At 38.6% G+C, this 25,049-nt stretch overlaps 1 protein-coding gene across 1 annotated transcript in view; it reads right to left on the minus strand.

Annotated features, from left to right (window-relative positions):
* Nucleotides 1-1,825: 1,825 nt before the first annotated feature.
* Nucleotides 1,826-25,049, minus strand: part of HTR7 (5-hydroxytryptamine receptor 7) — a 27,871-nt gene continuing 4,647 nt past the window's right edge. The window contains exon 3 of the mRNA XM_009278011.1: nucleotides 1,826-2,685. Coding sequence (XP_009276286.1) covers nucleotides 1,935-2,685 — 751 coding nt within the window. The 3' untranslated portion in view covers nucleotides 1,826-1,934. The remainder of the gene's footprint in view (nucleotides 2,686-25,049) is intronic.

Genomic DNA, 25,049 nt, shown 5'->3' on the forward strand with positions numbered 1-25,049 from the left:
TTCCAAATCAATTTGAAACTTCTTTAGGAAACTTTTTTGAAGCTGGGATATAGCCTGTCTCTTACTATTACAAGACTATGATCCTTCTCTAAAAATGAGGCCAAAATGTACTTCCTACTGCACGTATCCTAGTGTATAAATCCATCTAAAATGGCTTAAGCTTGTTGCAGTACACATAGTTCAGCACATCGATCCAGATCTTGTGTATCTGCCACTTAGAAGCTCAAGTGTTTACAAGGATCTTCGTGTGCTTTGAACAAGGAATCTGGCACAAGCTTCTCACTACTTAGTCCAAATTAACATCACTGAATTCGTTTAAGTCATTTTGGCTTCATAGTTGAGAAAGTGGGGACGCAAGTTAGCCTAAAGTGTGATTTGCTACTGAGGCAATTCGAAAATAAACACGTTGTCTCCTCAGCGATGCCCCGATGTCTGCAAAGTAGATCGAGCTCTGACACAGTCTTAGTTCACTAATATACCCTGTGCTTCATCTGGAACGTGGTGTGCAGTGCAAACTCAGTCCAGAGAAAGCATCTTGTTCTTATGAGTTATTATACGTTTATTGTTATTTTATGTTGTTATAGGAATATGTTACATAATTTGTGCATTTTATATTAATACATTACTACTAATATATTAATATCATTAATGCATTTATTAAGTTATAAAGAAAAATATTGTTATAATATTTGACCCTGCTCCACTGAGGGAAGAGCTTTGTTACCAAAGCCAGGAAAAGTAGAATCACATACTTGGATGAGCTGCAGTGGTGGAGGGAAACAACTAGAACTAGAAACAGTAAATTATCTTGATTCTTAAACAAGGCAAGGCTTTAAATCATTTTAAGCAGAAATGATGACCAAAATCGGTTTGTAAGGATAAAGTCCAGATGTCTCTGAATGTCATGGAGTCCTCAGTTCAGTTTTTCCTTACTGACTTCAGAAAGGAAAGAAATTCCAAGAAGCTAAAAAGCTTTCAAACAGACAATAAATTAACTACTGAAGTGGAACAAGGACTAGCCATACATCAACAGAAACTAAGACTTGAGCAGAGACAAGAGTCTTCATCTAGATTAGAGAAGGGCTCAACTGATAAAGCCAAGAGAATTAAAGAAAGAAAAGATGGATAAAGACCAGAGAGCTCCTGAAATAAACTGTAATCAGACATACTCGTTATGTTAGCAATATAGAATAAGACCTTTACCTGGTGTAATTGGCATAGCAGCACTGCAGCTAATTGTGCTGCATAACTGCATGCAGCAGTAGATGTTGATCCATGTGACTTTACCTAAACTCTTATATTCACATTGGAATTGTAACATTCTTTCAGTGCCATAGTTGCTGTGCAAAGACAACATTAAATTTCACAAAGTAGTTCATTTCCAGGCAATCCAGGAAATTAACATTTAATGGACATATGGGTTTTTTATAATGAAGAGTATTTCTAAGCAATGTAAGTTCTTTGATACAGCTTCATCTTAAATGGTTTATTTTTATAATAAAAAGTGGAAAGAAATGGATTATACTGAATTTTTCACCATTCTCAGGTCTTTATTACAGCAAACATCTCTAGGATACAAGACGCATCCAACATTCAGACCTACTAAAAGTTGTTTGGGGTCAAGGGCCAAACAAATGGGTTAGGCCACCTCTGCTCTTTCCTCACTAGCAACTCAAACATCTTGCACCACCTTTTACCCTCCCCCTTTCTGGTATTCCTCTTACACCCAAATTCTTTAGATGGTCGTCTTGTTTCTCCAGGCTCGCTAGGACTGGTGGGCTGTACAGGAATTAACCTTGCTACCTTCCAGTTTCTTGATGACTGCATTAACAGTGCTCAAGAAGCCTGGTTCTTCTCATAACTCTTCTTTCAAATCTGGGGAAAAAGCTTAATGTGATAAAACAATAAATTATCATAGTAAAGGATGAGTGACCTTACAGAACAAATTCTGGCTTTTCTGCAAGCTTCAGAGCCTCATGCATCCCTGCAGCTGATAGTTTCCGATTGATATTCCTGTATCGGCATTGCAGTAGGTTGCGGTAAGTTGTCCTCAGGTCCCGATTGAAGAAGGCATATATAAAAGGGTTAATGAGAGAGTTTGCATAACCCAACCATAGAAATGTTCTCTCAACCCACAGTGGGATACAGCTGCATGCTGTACCGCAGATAAAGGGCCTGGCGGTTGAGAGGAGGAAGAAGGGCAGCCAGCAGACAGTGAAAGCCCCAACAATAATCCCAAGCGTAGTGGCAGCTTTCTGTTCTCTTTTAAAGATGGAGATGTTTTTCTTGTCATGCTTTAGGAGTCGCGAAAAATTAGTACATTCTTCAGATTCCTTGTGCAGTTTTACGACTCCATTCATAGAAATCCCTTCCATTTCTTCTGGCCGGGGAAAACCAGCAAACTTGTGTTTAGCAGCACTCCTCTTGGCAGCTTTGTAAATCTGATAGTACATGAAAAGCATCACTGACATTGGAATATAAAATGCAACCGCCGTGGAGTAAATGGTGTAGCCAAAGTCTTGACTGATCAAACAAACCTTTTCATCATTTACATTTTGGGCCCAACCAAAGAGTGGGGGTATAGTGATAGAGGCAGATAAGAGCCATACACACAGGATCATTTTGGCCATACACTTCCCGTTCTGCCTCACAGGATACGTAAGAGGTCTCGTTATTCCCAGGTACCTAGAACGATAACATACAGTTATTATATAGTGCAGTGGTTCACTGATAAAAGCTATTTCACGTAGTCTGCCCTAAACCAAAACATCTTTGGCTAAGGTTTCTATTTTACGTTTTTCAGTCCTCTCTTTACATGTATTTCAAACTTGTAAATTCACGTGTCTCTCTCACTTGAAAATTTATAGTGCTGATATTCTGTATAAAAGGTGTTTTACTCCAGAAGGAAATCTCCCATTGGCCATAACGGATTGCGATTTTAATGAACTTGTACAATTTTCATGCAGATAACTCATTTTTTGGCTTTTAAGGAAATTCTGAAACCTAAATTTTATTTGGCTAACTTATGAAATCTTGGAGTATAGATGAATGCTCACTCCGCAAAGCCTACCACTTTTTGTATTGAGTGTGTGGTTAAGTTAAAACAAGCATGCGTTCATGCTTGCCACTAAACTGAGATGATGAGTTGTCTTTCTTACCTCCATGTTTCAGGCGGGAACAACAAACTGCAAACATGTCAAGAGTAGATTATTTCAATACTACGATAATTCTTTTTATCATCATTTAATGAGAAAGAAATTATATTTATTCAATATTCAAACTGTTACTGAACAAAATAATAGTTTATCACAGTGTCAGTTCAAGAAGACCTGGGGAAAAACCATAGTTTTACCAGAAGCTAAGTTTAGGGTGGTAAATTGTAAACAGACAAGAAAAATGTTTATAATGTGTCAAGTTTTCATAGGAAAAAAAAAAGTAAGTCTGTTGACAACTTCTACGTTTCCTAAGCTGTGATAGCTTAAACTATGTATTTTTTTCTAATTAAATAAAAATATCACTATGGCCCTATATAGCTGGACAGCAATATCCTAAGTTTGTGTTTACTCTCAACTACAGAAAATTTCTTTATTTCTTCTCTAGCTATGGGAAGTTTCTCTTGGATGGAATTGGATGCCTTTTTTTACACCTGACATTTTTACTTTGAAATTTGGTTTCTGCTCAACTGGAACTTACCTATGAGTTACCATTAACTTCTCAAATTGTTCTTTTTTTCCTCCCCCCAAAAGAAAGAATTTTGAGAAAAATCAGTGTGATTCACTTTGTAAAAGAAATGGTTTGAAACCAGGTTTCAGAACAACGTTTTGGTTTCAAGAGGTACCAGAGTTTAGTTACACAGTGAAGGTTTTGGAGGGTTACAAACAAGAAATATAGTAACGTTATTAAAAATATTTTTTTCTGAGCATTTTTCCTCTCTCTGTTCACCTAGCAAATCAAATATGAGTATTTGCCTGGCTCTGTGGAATGCTGCATTGTTGATTTTACTGCAATGCAGTAAATTATGGCCAGTGCTGCTGCTTTATATGAGCACTCAGGTATGCTACAGTTTTGGAAGGATAAAGAAGCCTAATTTCATGATCTGTTCTGATGAGTAACAACAATCCCGCTCAACAACATCATTGATTTTGTATTACTTGATATGGCAAGTGTTATACACAGGACAGAACTGATTTATTGTGCCCTATTCTTGACAGCATGCACAAGTAAATTACAGCAGGCCGGTATTGTGCCAGTGACGCTGCGCCTGGTGGGGCCGTGAGCTAAGCACGGTTATTAAAACTGGCTGGGATTAGAGTCGTGTGATACATGGACCATGCTATTAAAAAAGGCCGTTTCTTGTGGACCTCAACATCAGCATTAGAATATAGTCACCACACCAGCTCCTGAGGCCGTGGGCGTACTGTAGAGTCCACGGAGATTTCTGTTTTACGGCATCACGGCCAAAACTGCGCACCCAAGGAGCTGAGAGTTTTCCGAGGCGCTCCAAGATGTAGAAGAGCAAGGATAATGCGGTGAAGTTCCAGAGTTTAACTACCTAAGGGATACATCATTCTGCTCTAAGTAATGTAACTGCAGCAAGGGTAAGTTATTGGCTGCAGCCCTTCTGGGAAAAGAGTGGCGCACCCTTAAAATTTGTCTGAGAATAGCAGGACTTAGCTACAAAAGAGTTAAACACATCTTTTCTGCAGAAAGCTTACTTGTCACTTACAATGTGCTGTTTTAAAAAAATCTTTAAAAAGTTGGTCCACCTTCCTGAAGTATGTATTTTTTTCTAGCTATTACCCAATTGGTGATTAAAAATAACACGCTTAATGAGATGAGCTTTATTATGTAGCTAAAAAAGTTAAACTGGATTTCTGTAAAAATCAGATCTGTGGGCTGCATGCTCTGAATGCCTACTGATGCATTCTCATGCATCAGAATAAAACAAAAAGAATTCATGAAAGCAGAAGTATACTGAAAAGAATTAAAATTCATTCCTTTTGCCCTGGCACTGCTTTTTTGGAAGCTATCTGAGCTTCAAAAATACTATTTGAAATTAAAATACATTAATTAACATAAAAATACACCAGCATCATTTCTGCCTTATCCATTGTGCTAAGAGTAGCATGATAGGGGAAAAAAGTCAGCAGGCATAAATGAAGGCACTTTATCACTTTATCTCTATATATGAAATCCATTACCCCTGAAAACTTACTCGCAACTTCAAAATAATGTAAATCCCTACTGTTGTCTAATACACTAGAGAGTGTCCGAGACTGAATAGATTCATGAACTTTGAAAGTATTGTGTCAAATTCATTGCAAAAATATGCTTTGTTGTGCTTAATCTTTAATTACTACCTTGCAAAAAAATGACTAAAGGTAAATCAGCTGAACTTAACATGTCATTCCAAAAAAATGTAACACCTTGAGGCCTTACTGCTGGGAAAGAATGAAGTCAAATCCCCTAAAAAGCCCATTTCATGTATCTCAGCTATCGCCCCCCAAGAAAGAAGTGTCTCAGACGTTATTCTGAGATTTATTTCTTTTACACACTGTAGATGTTCAGTGTGATCTTGGTGGGGAAGCAACTGTGCCTCAGTTCTCGCTTGTTAAATAAGGGCAACGTTATTTCCTGTTCTTTCTCCTCTGAGTTTCTTGAATACAAGGTTCTGCCAGACAGGGTATCTCTCCATATTACACCCAGCCCAATGAGGACTATATCTAGGTTACTCCCCAAAAGTACAGTATTGCAAACACATGGCCTCTGGTCACGGCATTTCTCATCAGCGTTGCCTGATGCTGCGTGCAGAACACCAAAGCGCAGGATGCTACAGCAAACGACTGTCGGGCAACTCTACGAGAAGCATGAGACATACTGCAGTCACGGGGTCCTGCTGCCATTCCAAGAAGAAAGGCTGCTGGGTGAGCGGAGAAAAATGAGAAGGGAGAACCTGGCACTGGTATCTAGAGGATACAATAAAAAACCAGATGATGGGAACTTTTTTTGTACCGCATCACTGAAATCTGGAAAACAGCTCAAAAGAGAGCTCAAAATAAGAGCAGATGACATAGATCACACAAGAAGACACACGGTGAGGGACAGAGTGAATTTTGTCTTAAACGAATGCATGTAAACACATGAGCACATCTCCATTCTGGGTTGGTTTCTTATGATTTCTTCAGTGTCTCCTCTTCCCTGTTGGAGGATCAGAAATCAACTCCTGTGCCGCAGTCCCATTCAGGCGTGAGGCGCATGCAGGGTGCCCAGCTCTAGGGAGGAAAAGTTACCCCTTGCCACCGCCTCAGGCGTGAGGCGCATGCAGGGTGCCCAGCTCTAGGGAGGAAAAGTTACCCCTTGCCACCCTCTTTCTGGAGCTCTGTTCAAACGTAGGTGGCGGGTAAAGAGCTTCCTTCTTTGTGGGGTGCTCTCATCAGCTATTGTGAATGATCACCTTTTGCCACATTCACCCACAAAACACCAACAATGGAAAAGGTAAACGAACAAGTCCGTCCTTTCCTTTTGCTTAATAAAAATCTGGCTCCCTGTGATCCAGTATTCTTTCCCAGTACCTCTAAATTGTTGCAATTTAATGACAGGCAATTGTTATAGACAATTCAATGTAAAACCATTACAACTCAATAGGGCTGCTCCTGAGAGCAGTCAGTCTGTGGGTTTTTTCATTCTGGCTTTTTTGATACTGATGCACTACAATGACCACACAGAATAGTTTTTACCCTACAGGGCTAAAAGTCTTCATTGTCATTTGAACTGTAGATCACACAGGCATTTCTTATTGCAGTGTGCTCAATATACGAAACGTTACAGCAAGTGTTAGGATGTAACGTATATGGAAAGCAGAACGGTATATGGCAGAGGGAACAGGCATCCACAGACGCGGGCGTCTGTTTCTGGCACATCATCTTATCTTTCTGTGACTCTTTGTATTCCCTCTTCCCATTTACGTTTGTCTTAGCTATTTGCTTGTTGTGATGGCTGTCATACGTTCCTCCTTGCACAGTAATTATAAACCTGGCCCGCCACTGTGTCCCACTAGATGTTACTATATTAAAAAATATGAAAGGTTCGATAGAATTTCTTTTCTTGTAAAGATATTTATTTCATTCTCTAATCTAGGAAATCGTGAAAAGTAGTTTGCTTTATCTGCACTATCGTGAAGTGAGTACACATAGGCATCTACTTATCATCCTCTAGAAGAACTTTTCAGGAAGATCCTTCTCCTCACCTTCACGTGAATAACTCTCCATTTGTGGCTGAATCGATTAGTAATTCTATAGATGTAGGAAAAGATGCCAGTTCTTCCTCCAAGAAGAAAAAAAGCAGCAGTGCCAGGCATGGTAGCATTTCAGGTTAACCAGGCATGACCTTTTTTTTTTTTTTTGTGGCATGGACCTGACTTTTTTTCAGCAGTAGAAAAGTTCATTTCCTTTTCTTTGTGTTTGTTCCTGAGAAAGCTAAATATAGCTGTAATATTTAAGCTGTAAAAACGATGAATTGTTCACAGCTACATTGGAAACTTTAAGATGGGTCTAGTCCTCACACCTTTTGAAATATCCAGAAAGCAAACGGAGACTTAACAGCTACGTCAACTTCAACAATAGAAAGAAAAGAGTAATAGGATGGTCCAGTTTGGGATCCTGTGTCCAAAATCTTTCTTTATCTCTGTTACATGGCTAAAAGATAAAGAAAAAACGTAAAAGGACTTGCTTCTCACTGCGAGCAAAGTCACAGAGTAATAGAAAACCTAACAGCTAAAAGCATTAAAACTGTTTTGAAGCCTCCTGCCCAACCCAATAATAAATTGAAGGCACCATGACATCAGGAATACTTATGCTGCTTTTGAAGCACATGCATGTAATTCCTTTGTCTCTGGTCTCCGTGTTCTTTAAAGGCAGACAGAATTCCATTCTAATTAGTCCACATTCATTTCTTAGAATTCACTGACCTGATCTAACAGATGATTATTCCAGAATCAGCTTAGCATCTTTCACTGTCTGACTTTGCTTTTAAGAAGCAGATTGGATTACTGTGGAATAGAACTAGAAACATGGTACTGGAAATTATACAGATGTGTGTTATAGCTATTTCTACCAGGAATCTCGACATACTGTTCTATTATCACTCACCATTTGACTAGGAGTTGAGCTTAACCTGAGGATCTTTCAGTTCTTCCCATTTTTTTATTTTAAGAGAGTCATAAAACTGTTTTATTTCAACCACACAAAAATGCTTACTTTTTTGCTTTTGTGCTCTTTTTCTAGTACAGCAGCTTTCTGGCTTCAATACCTATCTCCTCGCACTAGTTTCTTTGCCAACCCACAGCTATAGAATCCTGTCTAATGATTCACCTGCAATAATAACTTATTCTGAAGAATGATGCTGATCTACTGATCTTCCTCTGGTGGCTGTGATTCTCTTATGATCTTTCGTAATTTTTCTGTTTAATTCAGTGCAATATTAAGAGACACTTCACGAGAATACGAGCACGATGCCATTCCTAAAAGCTATCCAGCATTCAGAAATATTCTCCCTAGTATAGTGATCGATCTAGATTTTTGTTTTCTTATACTTTAATAGACAGTAAATTAAATATAAATGTAACAAGCTGAAACAATGAGCAAATCTCTTATTTCTGTTACGGCTATGTCAAACCACCTAACAGAAATTGTTCCGTTCTTTTCAAAGATACTGTGTTTACACTAAGCAAGAGATGCTCTGTCCCACAGGCCTGCTTTTAAATAGAATAAGGTATACAAACTGATCAGGGAAATACTATTCCCCTCGCATATTTAAGTAACTGAGATGGAAGTAAAGGGATAGAAACATCAAAAGACTTAAGTGCTGAGACATGAGCATTACAGTGCACGACTATGGTGTTATAATGTGAAAAGTAACCTTGTTAATTACTGTATGACAGTATTGATACCTGTCCTTCTGCAATACAGACTGGCCTCGTAATCACATCATGATAACTGCCCATTTATTGGCTGGGAAGAGGAGGGTATTTCAGAGGCAGTAAAATACTCTTCTCTTTCCCTGAAGTGAACAAAGTTACTGATTTAATTGCATATACGGCAGCTTTCAGAATATGAATTAGATCACTTTAAAACCTAAACATTAAATATTGTGCAATGTTAGACAGCAGAACTAACGAAGTCAAACCATTACTCAGTGGAGAAAAAAAGACTTTGTTCAACTAGTTCTGTGCTTCATCTAGTTAAATGTTGCATCTTTTCTAGGTAGTGAATTAGTACATAGTTTATAAAAAGTCTCAGCACGGTGGCCAGTTTCCACATCTTAATTGCATTTGCTAGAAATGGTTAAAGCTCTACTTCGTCCTTCTCAGTCGATGTTGAATGCAGTAACGTGAAAGATCTTAAATGTATGGTTTGGTATCTATTGTTTTAGACTCTTATGCTTCACATTTCACAGTGATACTTTAATTTTGAAACTTGGAAGAATGAGAATGAAATACTTCTTTTGTTTTCAGCAAGGTTAACACTTTCCATTATTCCCCTTCCTGCTCTCAATTAAATGCATTTCCTTGAATTTTTACAAAAGGAAGACATTCGTTCCCACTGTTAGAGTGGGTACATACTGAAGACAGTACTATACTTTTATTGTACATAGTAAATGTTCTGACTTGATTTTTCTTTTTCTCAAAAATCATTGTAGGGGTTTATTTTTGATGGAACTCAAGAAGTGTAGGCTTTCCTGGCAGCGGGGGAGGATTAAGTCAATCAAAATTAAGTATCTGTTCATTCTAAAGGAATGTAATTTGCATAGTAGAAGATTATGTTCTCCTCTCTTACATTTCTTTCAGTTTCTCTGTATTTTCACGGACATTCTTCCTCTCATATTTCATAACTTTACAGCTTCATATTTTTCTTATTTTAACTCATTTTTCATTCTTTTATTTCACTCATTCTATTTTTACTTCACTTTCTTGCTCTGCCTTATTTCTATTTCTCTCTTAGCTCTGTATTTTTCCCTCTTCATTTTTGCCTACTGATCTAAGACATCCATCCCATAGATGGGGGATGTATTCTGCTCTCATTCTAAGAAATAACTAACAACCATATTGCCAGAAAGAGATGTGCAGTGTCTTTCCGTTCAACTTCCATTATCTTAGTCATAATTTCTGAAACCATATTCCTCTTTCCTTTCAGACCTTGGCAAATTTCTTTTACCTGTCCTCACCCTTGGCCTTTCATTTTCCCCCTACATGACTGTCAAAGTATTTGTCACCAGTCACCGCCTTGTTCTTAGCTTCCTGACAAAACAATTTGGTAGCCTTTGGTTTTCCACTGCAAATTATATGCTGTCTGGAAGAAAAGGTCCCAACATGTGGTTGCTGATGTTTAACTTGCAACACTGCCTGAATGTTAGATAATATGTATTTCCTAGCCAATATTTTGCAATTACCCACATAAATATTTTATATTGTAGACTAAATACTCTTATTAACTGTCTTTCAAGAAACCAGTACATGTATCTTTTCCTTTCTTCTACCTACGCCAATGACATAAAGGTAGGAGACATAAGAAGGGAAATGGATTTCGGCCCATTCCATCCTTCACCAGCCTCCTAGAATCTAGATGCATTTGAAAACTGAAAAGATTTTGGCAACAAAATATTTAGAATTAAGTTGCACGCTGTAATAGAAGACTTCTTATTTTCAAACTTTTCCAAAATGTCTGAACTCCAACTTTGTGGGTTTCATCATCTGGTTTCCCGTATATAAGTGTCGTTTGCTTACTGAGTGCAATAGGATTAATTATATACAGAGCTCAGAAGTGCTTCTCACCCCACGTCTTAATAGATAATCTGTAACGCTTCAAAAGCTCTCTAAATCTGGGCAAGTCACACATCGGAAGGATCCATTTTTCTTTACACTGTTCAACAATGTGCAAGGTTGTGGAAAATAAAAAATAATGTCATGATTTTCTAAAAGAAAATGTATAACCATGTCAGGAGACACACTACCCACTTCTGCCCTTTCACCCCCGCCAGGATTTGGATGTTCCCTTTATTTAACATTGATCTGGGGTTTTTGTGGAAGAAGTGAGAAGAGAGTCAAAAGGTTCTTCCTAAATTTTTCTTTCTTTTCAAAAGTAAAAAATTACATTACTCAAAATACAGGATAAAGTACAATTTACAATGGATATTACTAACATTTCAGGAATATTCCCTAGAGAAGTACTTCTTGGGCTTTTAAAGCAACGTCTCACTTCACTAAACAATTCTTCATTGACTTCATCATAGTATACACACAAACTGCTTCACAGGCCTTCATACACCCTCACAGTAGCTTACCCTATGGTATAATTTATGCTAGTTGTTAAATCATTTTATCAATCAAGGAGAAAAAAGAAATGCAAAACATCTTCAAAAATGGCTGTTGCTATATTCAATAAGGTGATTTATACCAGAAAACACTATTTTGTTTAAAATTCACATTTCAGTTTATTCCACATTGAGTGCCTTTTTATTATTCCAAAATATTTTAGACTCATAGAAACAAATGTAGTGCATTTGCATCATGTCAAGTGTTGTGCCAATCTAAGTATCTAATTACATGTAGACTGATGTCTGTCTTATGTGACTATTTTTTCCTCTTTATGAGTATGATGCAGTATCTCACTTTATTAAGTTATTACAAGATGCCTGGCCCCTTTTTGAGGGGGCAAAGAAGATATTTTAGCCTTCTGATACTATCTGAGAAGACTAAGATAGGAAAAGCTTTGTGCTAGAAAAGAATTAAAGCAAAATCACATTCTCATTTATTTCTGTCTGGTTGTGTTGCAATGTTCGTTTCGGATTGGGTGTGCAGTAAAAAAGAAATTCAGGTTGGAAGAAAGCTAGGGAAGAGGTTTTATCTCACATGGCCTTTTGTATGGTAGAGGAGAACTGGTTAAATTTGAAAAGGGAAAATGAATCTGAGGATGACAAGTAAATGATTTGCCATGACTGGAGGGAGGTGGCACTGGCAGTGAGCTTGAGGAGCAGCAGAGGAGACCTTGAGCGTGAATGCATATAGTTCAAAAGCCACTGAGGAGGATGAGGCTTGACTTGAAATATTGCTTAATGGTGTTACATGGGACTCAAGATAAAAAAAAGACAGAGATGTACAGGGAGTTACTTATGTTTGTCCTCCTTTTATCAGTCTAGAGAATCTGAAACAGCAAGTGAATGAATTGGATGAAGGACTGGACCACTGGATGCTGGTAAGGCATTGGAGAAGAAATGACATAACTCTATTCTTTCTTTATAATAAAGAAATTGGGGAGGAATGCTTTAGAACTGGTAGTCATCTTTACGATGGCCTCAGCTGCTGAGGGGTTAATCTCATGTTCTGATCCTTACTCCCAAGAATTTCTATCTCCTGCACAATAAACCTCACTGTCTTTCTGGCAATTACAGATTGTCAGAAGACAGGCATTAACCATGATCTTTTGCTGAATGCCTATATGTTTGCAGGATCTAAAGCCTTAGATGATTCATTTGCTCATTGGCCTGAGCCACCTATACAACTGAAGATAAGGTTCAAGTCCCTGAACTTAATTTGATCCTATGGGCTAACCAGTATAGAAAAACATGAGAGTTGGATGTCATCAAGATAACCCGAGTTGCCCAGCTGATAGGCAGAAGTACTCTGTACAGCTGATATTTGCTGATAGGAAAAGGTTTTTTTGCTGCTTTGCCTTTCCTGTGGGGGAGAGTAACTTTAAGCAAAGATGTTTTCTTGAAGCACCAGCTGAGATGAAATCCCTACTCTGTTAAACAGAGGCAGTTCCTGAGCAAAAGAAAGCAGGAATGGAAAAGAATATGTTTTGCAGATTAGGAACTGGAAAATCCTTATTTTCCTCTTTTGGGTTCCCCCCATCTTATCCCTCTTGTCCCTCATGCCCAGCGGTATTGTCAAAGCCAATGAAGATTTCAGGGTTTTGCCAGAGTCTGCAGTACTTCTAACACATTATTTTTTTCCCCCCTTACTGCCTTCAGAAAGGGTTTTAGTTTTCAAACTTACCACTTGTTAACAGAGCTCAGATCTCTCGCCCACCCATATCCCGACTGGTGGCGTCCTGTGGCAAAGATGAGCACTGGTGATTCGAGGCCAGCCTGCTGGCTTCAGCCAGACCAGAGGAGACGTGCCAGGAGACAACCACCAGACATGCCTCAGTCTTGGGACCATCCTGTTCTGTGCAAGCATTCAAGCAGGCTGTAATAAAAATTGCAATGTGTTTTCTCTCAGTTCTGTACCCTGCCAGGCACCAGCACAAACATCCCTTAGGTGAGCAATGAGGCAAGCTGATAGCCCACAGGATCTGTGTCTATATTTTGGCCACTGTATCAGTCTACCATCTTCTCCTCCCATGTGTGTGCAGGCACATAAACACACACACGTACCAGATGATCCCTTTGTATCTGGCAGCAAGGTGGGTCCCAGGATGTATGTGCTACAAACAAGTTGAAACCAGAGCAAACTCTAGGAGGACCTTCAGAGATGGTACTGAAGTGCCTGCAGACACACATAGGAGGGTGCCTATGTGGAGGCAGCTGAGGCAGCCTGGAGAGTTTCTCAGGACGAGTGGTGGAGACTCAGATTGGGAATGGGGCACCAGGCCTTTAGATGGTTCTCAGGAGGAGGTTGCCAAAACAGTACAGGGGTGTCCAGTTCAACAAGACAAAAATGCAGAACTCCCAAGTCCCTGCACCCAGCTGAGCGCTCTGGCTGTTCCCTGGCACCATACTGGCGTAAGACCCAGGCCTCCTGTGCCCCTTGCTTTTTGCAGGAGAAAGCCTAAACACACAGGGAGCTGCAGAGAGCTCTGCTCTGGGTGATCAGGGAACCCGAATATCAGGGTTTGCCCTGAGCATACCCGGCTGTCATTTTAGATGCAGCTTAAGCGGCCTGCCCAGAACCACAAAATAAGCCTATAGACCCTGATCACTAGGTTATCACAAGGCAAGGTTGGTGTTTTAGTTGCATAACCAGGGCAGCGGTTTTATTGCTCGAGGTAAGCTAACAGATACCTTCAACTAAAATGTGTGGGGGCTTGATTTCACAGCTATGAAAAACTGTCTTTTTTAAAAAGAAAACCCTCTTCAGATTCCCATAAAGTAGAAATGGCTAAGGTGATTTTCTCCAACTTCACTACCTGAGTCATGCTTGGATTGACACTAAACATCAGCTTAAAAAGAGTTATTTTGAAAGTTATAATGGTGTTTCAAAATGAAAGCCTCCTACACCTTTAACTAGAAAATCATGGCTGATGTCTTTAGTACAATTAAATGAAGCATTTCAGAAACTTCCACAGTATAAGTGATGAATGAAATGAAAAATCACAGCCCATTGAACTGATAATACCACTATATTAAAACAAAATGTCTTCAAGGAATAGCTATTTATATGTGCTGATATTTATGTCCCTTCTCTTCCTTCCTTGAATACAAACAATTTAAACATAATATCTCCAGACAAAGCACTTAAGGAACAACCCCCTCTAGAATACTTCTTCCCTCCCCCCCCTTCTTTCTCTTCCTCTCTCTGAAGAGACAGGAAAAATACTGGGAGGACCTGGTCCAAATTCTCCTCTTTGCTTCTCCATGACAGCAGTTTTGCAAGAGCCCTAACGAACACCTATATAGTGATTATAGGTGAATCTCAATACAGAACTGATCTACTTGGACATTTTTGGCTTTGTCCATAGCTGTACTGGCCTGAAGGCAGATCTGAATTTGTCAAAAATCACACAAAGATTTTGCTACGTTCCGTTGGGTCGGGTATGTAAAAATTGTAAATGTTCACCTCAAGTTTAACTTTTTTGCCCAAGCTCAGCAGGAAAAAACCCACAGTGTACCAATAAACTGTGTTAGATACACAGGGAAATCTACATCTAAAGCAGGTTTAATTAGAAGTCTTATTTCTAAAACTTTGGGATGTGCAAAGCATCTTATATAACGAGTCTGTATAGAGTCTGGATTCTCTATAATATTACCTGTGGAAATGTCAGCCAGAGGTACCTACTGTTCCTAGAAAGTGGGCACCGTGGGTTTTAATTTCACTCCTTTCCTGAAAAATATTTTTAAAATATTGTCATTGTAGTTCAGCGTAAAATACACTTTTCACTAATGTAATCCTCTCACAAAGGAACTGTCAATGCAAATAGGTCTGAAAGCAAGAAGAAAACCCACTAGCAGAATAAAAGTGAAAAATGGGATTGTAACAGAGGTACTGAAGCAGCCAAAGCATCTAAGTAATTCTGTTTCATAAAAAAGTCCGAGATGAAAAAGGATACTGTATCTCCTCAGACACCGATATATTCTGGCTGACTTGACTTGGATCAGTGATGCTTTACTTGAGAATAGCAGCAAACAAAGCAAAGAATTTCTGTAAGGCTGAATCAATTCCAAAAAAACCAAAACCAACCAAACTACCCAAAACATGAGGTAGGGAGTTTGTGATAAATTTCTGGAGTACAAGCAACTAAGTACAACTCTAGTCAAAGCACTAGAAGAATAAGCTACCTCTGCTCAGTCATATACTGACAGGTATCTAGCACAGTGCTGTGTGAAGAATGAAGAGAGCCATGCTGTGTTTCAGGAAAGCTTTAAAATTGGCCTTCATTCTGAATTTTATGATGGAAAAATCCGAAGTTTTTTTTATCCTGAATTGACTGGTTAGAAACACAATGGTGCACTGAACCCTGCTTTTCACATACAAGCAAATGAACTGAACCAACTTGTTCTGAAATATCAAAAGAGGACATGACCAGAAAATAACTCTAATTGTGTTCCTTTAAAAAAATAAATTCTAGCAAAATCATCTCAATTTCATAAAATATTTTGATAACAGAACATCCCATTCTGATCCCCTACAATATCAGTAGTTTTTTAAAGATGCAGACTCTTGCATCTTTTTAAAGATGCAGAGTTGTTTGTCCTCTACAGTAGTAAAAGCATGTCTCACTTCCTAATATGAATAGGTCCTATCATAGGAAGAAATCATAACCTGTTTTGGAAGGGGAGACAGTAGGTTGGAAAGAGCACAGCATGAGGGGAAGGTATCAAGGAAGGAAGGAAGGAGGTTAGATCAAATTGTATATCTGCAATTCCAGAACCTTTTAGAAAACTGCTATTCACAGTCCTTTCCAACAAAAACTTCTGGAACGGGGACGTATCAGAAAATAATAAGGTGGTTCCTTCCCTGTAACTTATCTAAACAGCTCTTTATTTGCCATTTCTTGATATTTTAGCAGTATATTGTCTGCCCAGTATGTGGTACAGAACGAGGTTATCATGTCTCATCATCTTTCATGTCAATGAATGTGAGGTCTACTATAGCTACCACATCTCTCAAGCATGACATTTATTTCCTTAGCACTCCTTTTAACTAACATATTTATTTACAGCATGCTTATACACCAGATCCCAAGTTCTCCCTTCACATGTAATCCTCCTGCCTGTTGTAATTTTCCTCAGAAAATGTCTTATTCAGTGATATTTTGGAATTTTATTTCAATAAATAAATTGGTCAGATCAAGCTCTCCTCTATAAACTGAAAATAGAACATTTGTAGGAATTTAATATTACTTCACAAATATTTCTTCCCCTTGCAATCACTCAGAATCCTTAAATACACAGCCCCCGGTGCCCTTTAACTGAAGGAGAAGGTTGAAGGGGAGAAACATCTAGTGATGAAAACTAACTGCAACAAACCCCAACTTGTGGTGGGTAAAACTGTACGTTCAGCTCTTCACAACCACAGTATTTAATAGTTCATTTATCATAATATTTATTCATTTTTACCAGCAGGTTTGGGAATGAAGAAAGTAATGGCCACATGGACACTACTTCTTTCTAGCTAACCAGTCCTCCACTCTAATGAACTTTGAACCTCCTGGGTCTTGCTCAGACCTGCCAGACTGCGGTTCCACGTTGCTGGCTTTTTCCAGCTTGCTGCTGCAGTAAAAATTAATCCAAATCCAGAAGTTGACACTCCCCATTTCAGACATCACCAGGTCTACTTTTGCAAAGGCGTCTCCAAGTAAGCTTAGAGATCTCTAGACAGGAAACCTGAAAACAGGAGATTAGCCAGGATAACGTGTCCTCTTTGTCTTGTTGAACAAGGGCCTGCCCACAACAGGCGTCCACTACAGCATATCCTTTTCCTTCAGCAACATCTTTCATGATTTTTCTCCTTCTTAAAACCATGCAAAATCTGCCAACACTAAATATATTCAAAATACAGAACAGATTTCAACACAACACAAACCTCTACCATCAACTTCACAGGCATGAAATCATAGTACATTCAATCTACAGAATAAACCTTTTGCTTTTCTCCTGTCAAGAAAGGAGTTTCTGGCCCTCTTCCCCTGGGCTTTCTGTACAGAATGACAAAACTTGAGGCCAGATTCAACTACTGATTATCCACAAATGACCATTTGTCAAGCTCAGAGTCTGTGGGGGGGTCACAATTCTTTTACAATGCCTTTTCATGTTCCCCAGAATTTAGAGGTACACCTTTATGATAAAACAGAAATAGATACAGCTGATGATAGACCATCTCTTCCTCCAAAGTCTTTAAAGACAGCAGGATTTGGACATTATCAAGGATCCCAGATCTCTCTTCGCTCTTCATTTTACAGATGCTACACCACACACGAAAGCAGTGAAATAAGTAGGATCAGCAGAAGGAAGCCCTTCTCATCTCTCAGTGAGTATGTCTTTCCTTTGCTTTTCTCAGCATCAAGTTGGCAACTCTAAGGTTCTTCTGAGACGTGGTGGCATCAACTTTGTGTGGATAAAGACTAAAATACCTAAGGTTTATTGCTGTGCCTACAGCTTCCAATAATATCAGTTCTCGTTGCCAGGCTAACAACTTCAAATATGCATTTGAATTTAGGAGTGGAACTTTGACATCAGTGTGGGATGAATCACCACAGCTAGCCTATGGACATCTCAGGGAGCTCACTGCAAACTGCAGGTGTTTGGGATATTTGATAAGATGCTCCCTTCATTTCAACACTTAGGCAGCAGTGCAGAAGCTTCGTATTAAGTAACAGGCTTTGGAAACGCTAAGCTCTTTCTTCTGTTGTTTAATTCACAGGCAAACAGTCCACCATGCTATTTGAATTTCAGTTATTTTTGAAAAAATGAAGCTTGTGTTCTGCTAATGACCACACTCATTTAGCAAAAATAGCTTTTTAATATGGGACAATAGACTTGAGAGACTACAATCAGTATTGTTGCTAAAACTGCTTGTGCTAAGAAGTGGGTCTCTGAATGCAGACTCTTAAGGTAAAAGGGAAGCTGTAGTACATAACAATGCAAAAATTAAGTCTTTAGAGCCAAAGCTGTATTATTTTTAGCATCAAAACATCTTATTAGACTATTAAAGAAAAGCTTTGCATCTTGTCAGCAGCTGTTTTGGGTCACGGGTATAAATATTTCCAAGTAATTTGTGGCCAGACAACACACTCTGACTTTGTTCAGGGATTTAGTATTTCAGCTATTTGTTAAATGTTGACTTCTACAGCAAATAAACAAAATTTAACAACCCACATGGAGAAATGTTTACAGAAAATTATTCTGGCAAATGGTACTGTGTATCTGAAATATTTCATGACAATCACAACATGTTTTTATGATTTGTATTCATGATGATAGTTATATTGCAAATTCTACAATAAGTTTAGATAATAGCATATACTTCTGTTATCTGTGCTCATGCCTTCCATTTCCACCTTCTAATTTTTATGCCTATTGCCAATTTCTAAATACCTGTTACCAGACTAAATCTTCTAGGCTACTGTTCTTTACTTTTATTCAAAAATCCCTATATTTTCTAGTATGGGAACAGTCCTCTAACTAGTAAATACACACTACTGACAACAGATTTGGGTTTTTTGCAGTTACCTTTTGTGTCCCTCTCTGGAGATCTGCAAACCATATGTTGAAATACATTGTCCCTAGTCTCTAACACATCTCTCATGAAAAGCAAACAGTTTATAAATAATGTACTTAAAGAAAGCTCTGTATCAATTTAACTTGCAGCAGCAGCAATAGGCCATATCTGTGATTGCAGGCACTTGTATAGCTGATGAGAAATGATGATTCCAATGCCAGCAAGGTTACTGATCAGTCTTCTTCAGTGGGAGTGAAGGTGGCATAGCTGCATGCCAGGTTGTTGGGAGGAGATCTCAGGATGTGTCTGCCTAGATCTCGAATAACGAGCTCTCCCCAAAAGACTGGACAGTTTTCAACTCAAAAAAGTCAAATTTTATTTAAATGAAACCTAGAAATTTGATCTGTTTAAATACAGAAAATTCATCACACGGTGAGTTAGAAGTAAAAAGGTTTGTACATAATTCTGTGACAAAAATGAAGCCCTTGCAGGCAAGCCTTTGCTTCCAGTTCTGGTTTTATCTAACTTGGCGAGTGTCTGGGATACAACAAACTGCCCAGTCTCCCTTTGTCCCTGAGCAGTTTTTCCACCACTGTTAACAGGTGGCAAGCTGCTGCTTGCTTCTCAACCTGCTACACCCTGCAGGACAAGTAGCTCCCAGTGTGAGGAAAGTGTTACCTTTCATATGGCTCTACCTCCACTTCCCAAAGTCTCCTTAAAGGAACAAAAAAACCTGTGAACAAAAATGGATGACCAACTTTCTTTGTGGTTATATTTTTAACTTACAATTCCACAAGCTAACTTGGTTTCAAGTTTTTGACAGTACCAAAACCCCACCCATTTCCTTGATATATCTCAGGAAGAAACTTTGCTGCCAGGTTTTTCATCAAGACACAATGTACATCTAAGAATAGACTTCACCCTGGTTTCTCCTTATTTTAAAAAAAGGTATTTTTGTAATGTCCCTCTTTGTTTTTGTGGGTTTTTTTTTTTTTAAACAATCATGACCATATTGCAGTGAAATAGCCGTCCACAATGATATTAACTCCCCTCAGAGGTCTCTTGTGCTAGCTCACAATTTGATAGCGGAGGCCACGATAAAGACAGAAAGAATATACTCGGTACTGACTAGATTTCCCTGCACATCTCAGTTCTGCGTGTTACTAGAACAGCTGGCACTATTAGAAATTTCATTCTTGTCTGTACATTACCCAAAAAACTTGTTTACTGTTAGAGGTGAATCACTGCCTGATTTGCATACATGCTAATATGTACAGAACTACCCATATGTATCAGATAATCTAGATGTTCTATATAAAGCCTCCTGAGTAAACAGCAATGTACAAGAAGAAAATCAAAGCTGCTGCACTCTTTAATTTTTTTATGTTAGCTCAAACAGAATAGGAACAAATTTTCCCTATGACATTTAATTACTGGAGTCTTTTGGAAAGGAAAACTTAACCTTTGTAGTAAGAGTTTGCTCAAAAAATTTCACCTGTTTTTTCTATCTTCAGTATACCTAGGAATAGATACACTATGAATCAATCCTTTCGAAATAGTTGCCTATCTAGTACAACATGAAAAACCAAAACTTGTAAGCTTTCCAGCTGAAAGAAATTACCCTCACCTTACAAATAGTAGTGACCATTAGGACAAAACTGCAGTGAGCATTGCTTTATGATGCTCGTGCTTTGTACACTCAGATATCAGAACTTGTAATTTTGCTCCCCAGTCTTTCTTGTATGACAACTGCACCTTGGCAGACTCAACTGTTTCTCAAGCTCTTTTATATTCACGCAAGACCTACAATGGCCAGCTCTTTCTTCAGATTTCCTAGTCCACAGAGGAAGGACCAGATCTTTGTGTGATATACGGAGAGAGAAAAAAAAAAGAGGTGTTTGTAGCTGAAAGGCAGTGCCATACGTACAATATCAACTGCAGATGAAGTGGGATGTTCTGTTTCAAAAGTTGCCACAAATGTTTCCAAATAAAATGTTTCAAACTCAATAACTATTAAAAATAACACTGGATTTCTTTTAAAGAAATAAGATATTCCTTTTATATAATTTACAGGGATTTTTATAAATAAGTTTCAGAGAAAACTCTGAAAAGTTTCAGAAAAGTCAAAGAACATTCCTTGATTAATTTCTGTTCCTCTAGAAGGTTGTGAGAGCATGCTACCAGTGATATAGCAATCTTGCTTCAAACACGGTATAGTGACTACAAATGCTTTGATGTTTCATTCTATGATACTCATTCAGTTCAAGAAAAACACTCTAGGAAAATATAGTTTGATACCAGTGTACACAGGTTACACTACACCATTATGCCAGTATGATAGGTATTTGCATTTTTGTGATTTATATTAGGAGATATTTCCAAAAGCTCCCTTCAAAAAATAAGAGGAGTGTTTCTAGAATTGTATTTTTCCTGTGAAACTTGAAGCAAATCCAACCTCACTTATGGAAACTACTTTTGTGACCTTGACAGGAAAAAAAATCATTTTAAATGTCTCCAGAATGCCCTGCTTGGCAAAAATGTGAATTAATGTTCCCTTACCTCTGACTATCAGGCTCCTTTGAAATGTCTGGATGAACCCCCAAGAATTAGAGACCCCAAAATCACTTCTGAAAACTCATCCAGTGTTAAACCCTGGTAGGAGCAAACAGAAGATAGTTTCAAATGTGGGGGGAAAATGCAACATCCAATTTCAAGAAAAGGCATTCACGTAAATGTGGTGTAATTGCAAATCTCCTGGTACTGACTGAACTATAATTCCCCATTCGTGCATACCTTGGAACATTACCAATTGCAGTCACCTTTTCACTGCCACCTCTAGATTATCTTGCATCTCCACACTTCATGACTCCCTTTCAGTAACACTACTTAAACGCATCCAGTATATAACAGCAACAGACTAATCAATCTACAGATTTTTCCCTATAATGTCTTCTAGCTTCCCAAACTTTGTCAGCCTCTACTGTGCAGCCACAAGACACGTCTACCAAACTTCAAATCTTATGCCTGTTCCCACTGCAGAAGGACAAAACTTCCAGTCATTTTAGTGGTAAAAGAACCCCTTTTACTCCCGAGTTGTTAAGACTTCACAGAATAGTCCATCTGTTTGATAAAATAGCTTTTATTTGCTGCCTCCCATCTTACTTATTGTGCATCTGGCAGTCTAGTCATGAAGCATAATGTCTCTGCAAAGAAGTAACAGAACAATTGCTATGGCCAAGAACAGGTTACAGTGTAAGCAGCGGCATCTCTTGCAGGCTGCCTACACGACATGGGAAAAGATAGCTGAGGATGCCACAGAAAGGTACCTAAAGAAGTGTGATCGTGTTAGTACAGCAAAACACCTCAGCTTCATTTACTCTTTTGGAGCTGGCTCCCAGTGAGAGATACACATTGCACTGCCTTGTACTACTTAATGCATCCAACTTCCAATTCAACTTCTTCATCTCAGGATTTGGGAGCAAAAATTTATGTTGTACCTCTTTTCCATGTAAATAATAAAACGGAGATTGCAGAAGAGTTCGGCAAGAAATTCTCTGCAAAAAGAAAATACAACAACTTGAGGAATGTTCTTTAAGTGGACTAAATTAGAAAAACTACATGGAAAGGAATAAAAGCAGATCTGTTTTTTTCCACTATGGTGTATCAATGCTGTCTGTATCTTTCGTAAGCTAGACAAGTTATTTACAGACTCAGAAAGAGTACAGTTGTTTATCAGGCTGAACAATGGGAAGAATGGCTCTTATGATGATGGTGGTGGTTAGGAATTAGCTGCCATATTGATCCCAAAACTTTCTTCTGCAATGTAGACCTTAATTGCAGTAACTCCATCACACGCTTTTCCTATAGTTCCTTTTAGATTTTTCCTGATTCCTCAGTTATCTCTGTGTAAATATATATACTGAACAAAACTCACGGGGGACACTGCTGGTGGGTGCCTATATTTATTCTAGATCCAAAATATATTGCATATAGGGTTTTTTCATATCTATCTCTACATATATATTCTACATGTATTTTCTGAAGGAACTGAGCAGGGCTGGCAGAACAGACCCCAGCCTTTTCCACCCATGGCCTCAAGGCAGAAGAAGAGTTTCATACCGAACGGGAAGCCACGCAGGGCTCTTCGGTGACATTAGGCTTAGGAAATCACTGACAAGGTTTTCAGGTCACATTATCAGTTTCGGAGGTAGGCAGAATTTAGACACCTAGATTCTACTGAAAGTGCTTAAGTCTTTATTTAAATTTAGTCCCAAGTTCTTCCTGTGAAGCACTTTGAGGCCTCCTCAGTTCCCAGGCATGCACCAAGGACACTGGAATTGGGTGAGCTTTTAGGTCCTGACATATTCTAAGGTGAAGCGTAAGTACTCATACTTACTTGGAGTATGGCAAAAGATACCAAACAGGGAGGGAGAGAGAACTGATCCTTGTGTACAAAAATCTCAGGATCAACAAAAAGGCCCACTTTGGTATCATTTGCATACAAATTCTAAATCCTCATCAATTCAGTGGAAGTCTAGAATACTCATGAACTGTTGGCTAAGACACAGACTGCAGAAGTTCCCCAAAAAATGTTTCATTACTTGTGTGGGTGTGGGGAAAGCGTTATAATTTGTCAACTGTATCTGAGTAGTTACCGCTTTCTAAGCCAAAGAGCTATTTTTAAATTTAATTCAAAATTGCTACTTACGCAGTTATCCAGTGGATACTCTCCAAAACAGGATTTCTGTAGCTATCTTGGGTCGGAAGAATATGATGAATCAGCATGCAAACACCACCAGTTTAAATTCAATTAACTCCCTTTATATGTTCATTCACCCACTAAGATGTGGTTTGCATCCATCCCTCATAATTCACTCCTAATGTTCGCTCACTCTTAAATGTAACGGAATCTAAATGTGGTATAATTTATTTAATTCAGAACCAGAAAAGTGGAGCCTTAAGAAAAAAAAAACCAAACACACTAATAAGAAATGCTTAAAGGAGGCTACTATTCACTGAGGTACAATTATCCTGCCAAAGTCTGTGTAACTCCTACCTTTCTCCAGAGCTACCCCTCATATCATGGATGGCAAGTATAGTGAAGGTAATATTGATTGTCCGGGTATTAAGCTGTCTTGCCTGTTTAATCCTTATGAAATCTGAAAAGGAAGAAATGCTCTTGTCTCTCCGCCACATCTGTTTTAGCTCTGACAGACCTGCCTGTAAGCAGATAGCCTTATTCCAAAGTGGGGGCCTAAATGAGGTAAGAGATACCTCAAAAATAACATGCTCATCTCAGGTCACCCTGATAAAGAGGTTTTCATGTTGTGAAATGAAAGGAAAGATATGATCTGAAGAAAAGCATAATAGTCCAAATCTTGGTATTGTTACGGACATTATCTCATGATCTCCACAAATTTAGTTCTTTGCGGATAATAAAATGACCTTTTCAGACTAGCTTCTTTCTTGTGCACCCTGTACAAAGTTAGAGATCCCCGTAGCAGCATACTAACATGTACTTTGCAGTCTTAACGTTTATACAACTTGGAGTAGAAGCAACTTAAAAAGTACGAGCAGTGCTTGATGTGTCTGACTAGGAAAAAAAGATGGGATTTTTTTCAACGGAATGAAACCAGCCCATTTGTAGACTCCATGCTAATCTGCATCTTTCAGAGCTTTCCAACTGATAAATTCAGCTGAAAAACGCATCCACCACTAAGGGCTGTGCAGCAAAGTATCTCTGTGTGCAACAGGCCTGCCAGCTGCTGGCATTTCAGGGCTCTCAGTGGCATGAGCTGAGTAGCACATACTTGTGCAAGGGAAACAAATCAAAAAGCCTCTTCGATTTACTCATTTTATCCTGTTTGGAAGGGCCTCAAAGCCTCTTTTTTACCAGCTATATTTGTTTGTCTAATAAAAGATATTACCTCTCCTTACAATCCTTGCCTAACAGTTTGTAACAAACTCTTTTTTTAAAAAAAAAAGATCAATTCAATAGTAACATTCTTCCAGCTATTTACCTTCAACCGATTCTTACATCTGCTTCAGGAAGAACCTAGGGGTTTAACAATGAAAATTTTAAAATATCCAACTTAATTGCTGTCTCTGCCCTGCC

This window comes from Aptenodytes forsteri, unplaced genomic scaffold (assembly GCF_000699145.1).
Source record: "Aptenodytes forsteri isolate BGI_AS27 unplaced genomic scaffold, ASM69914v1 Scaffold15, whole genome shotgun sequence".
Lineage (NCBI taxonomy): Eukaryota > Metazoa > Chordata > Aves > Sphenisciformes > Spheniscidae > Aptenodytes > Aptenodytes forsteri.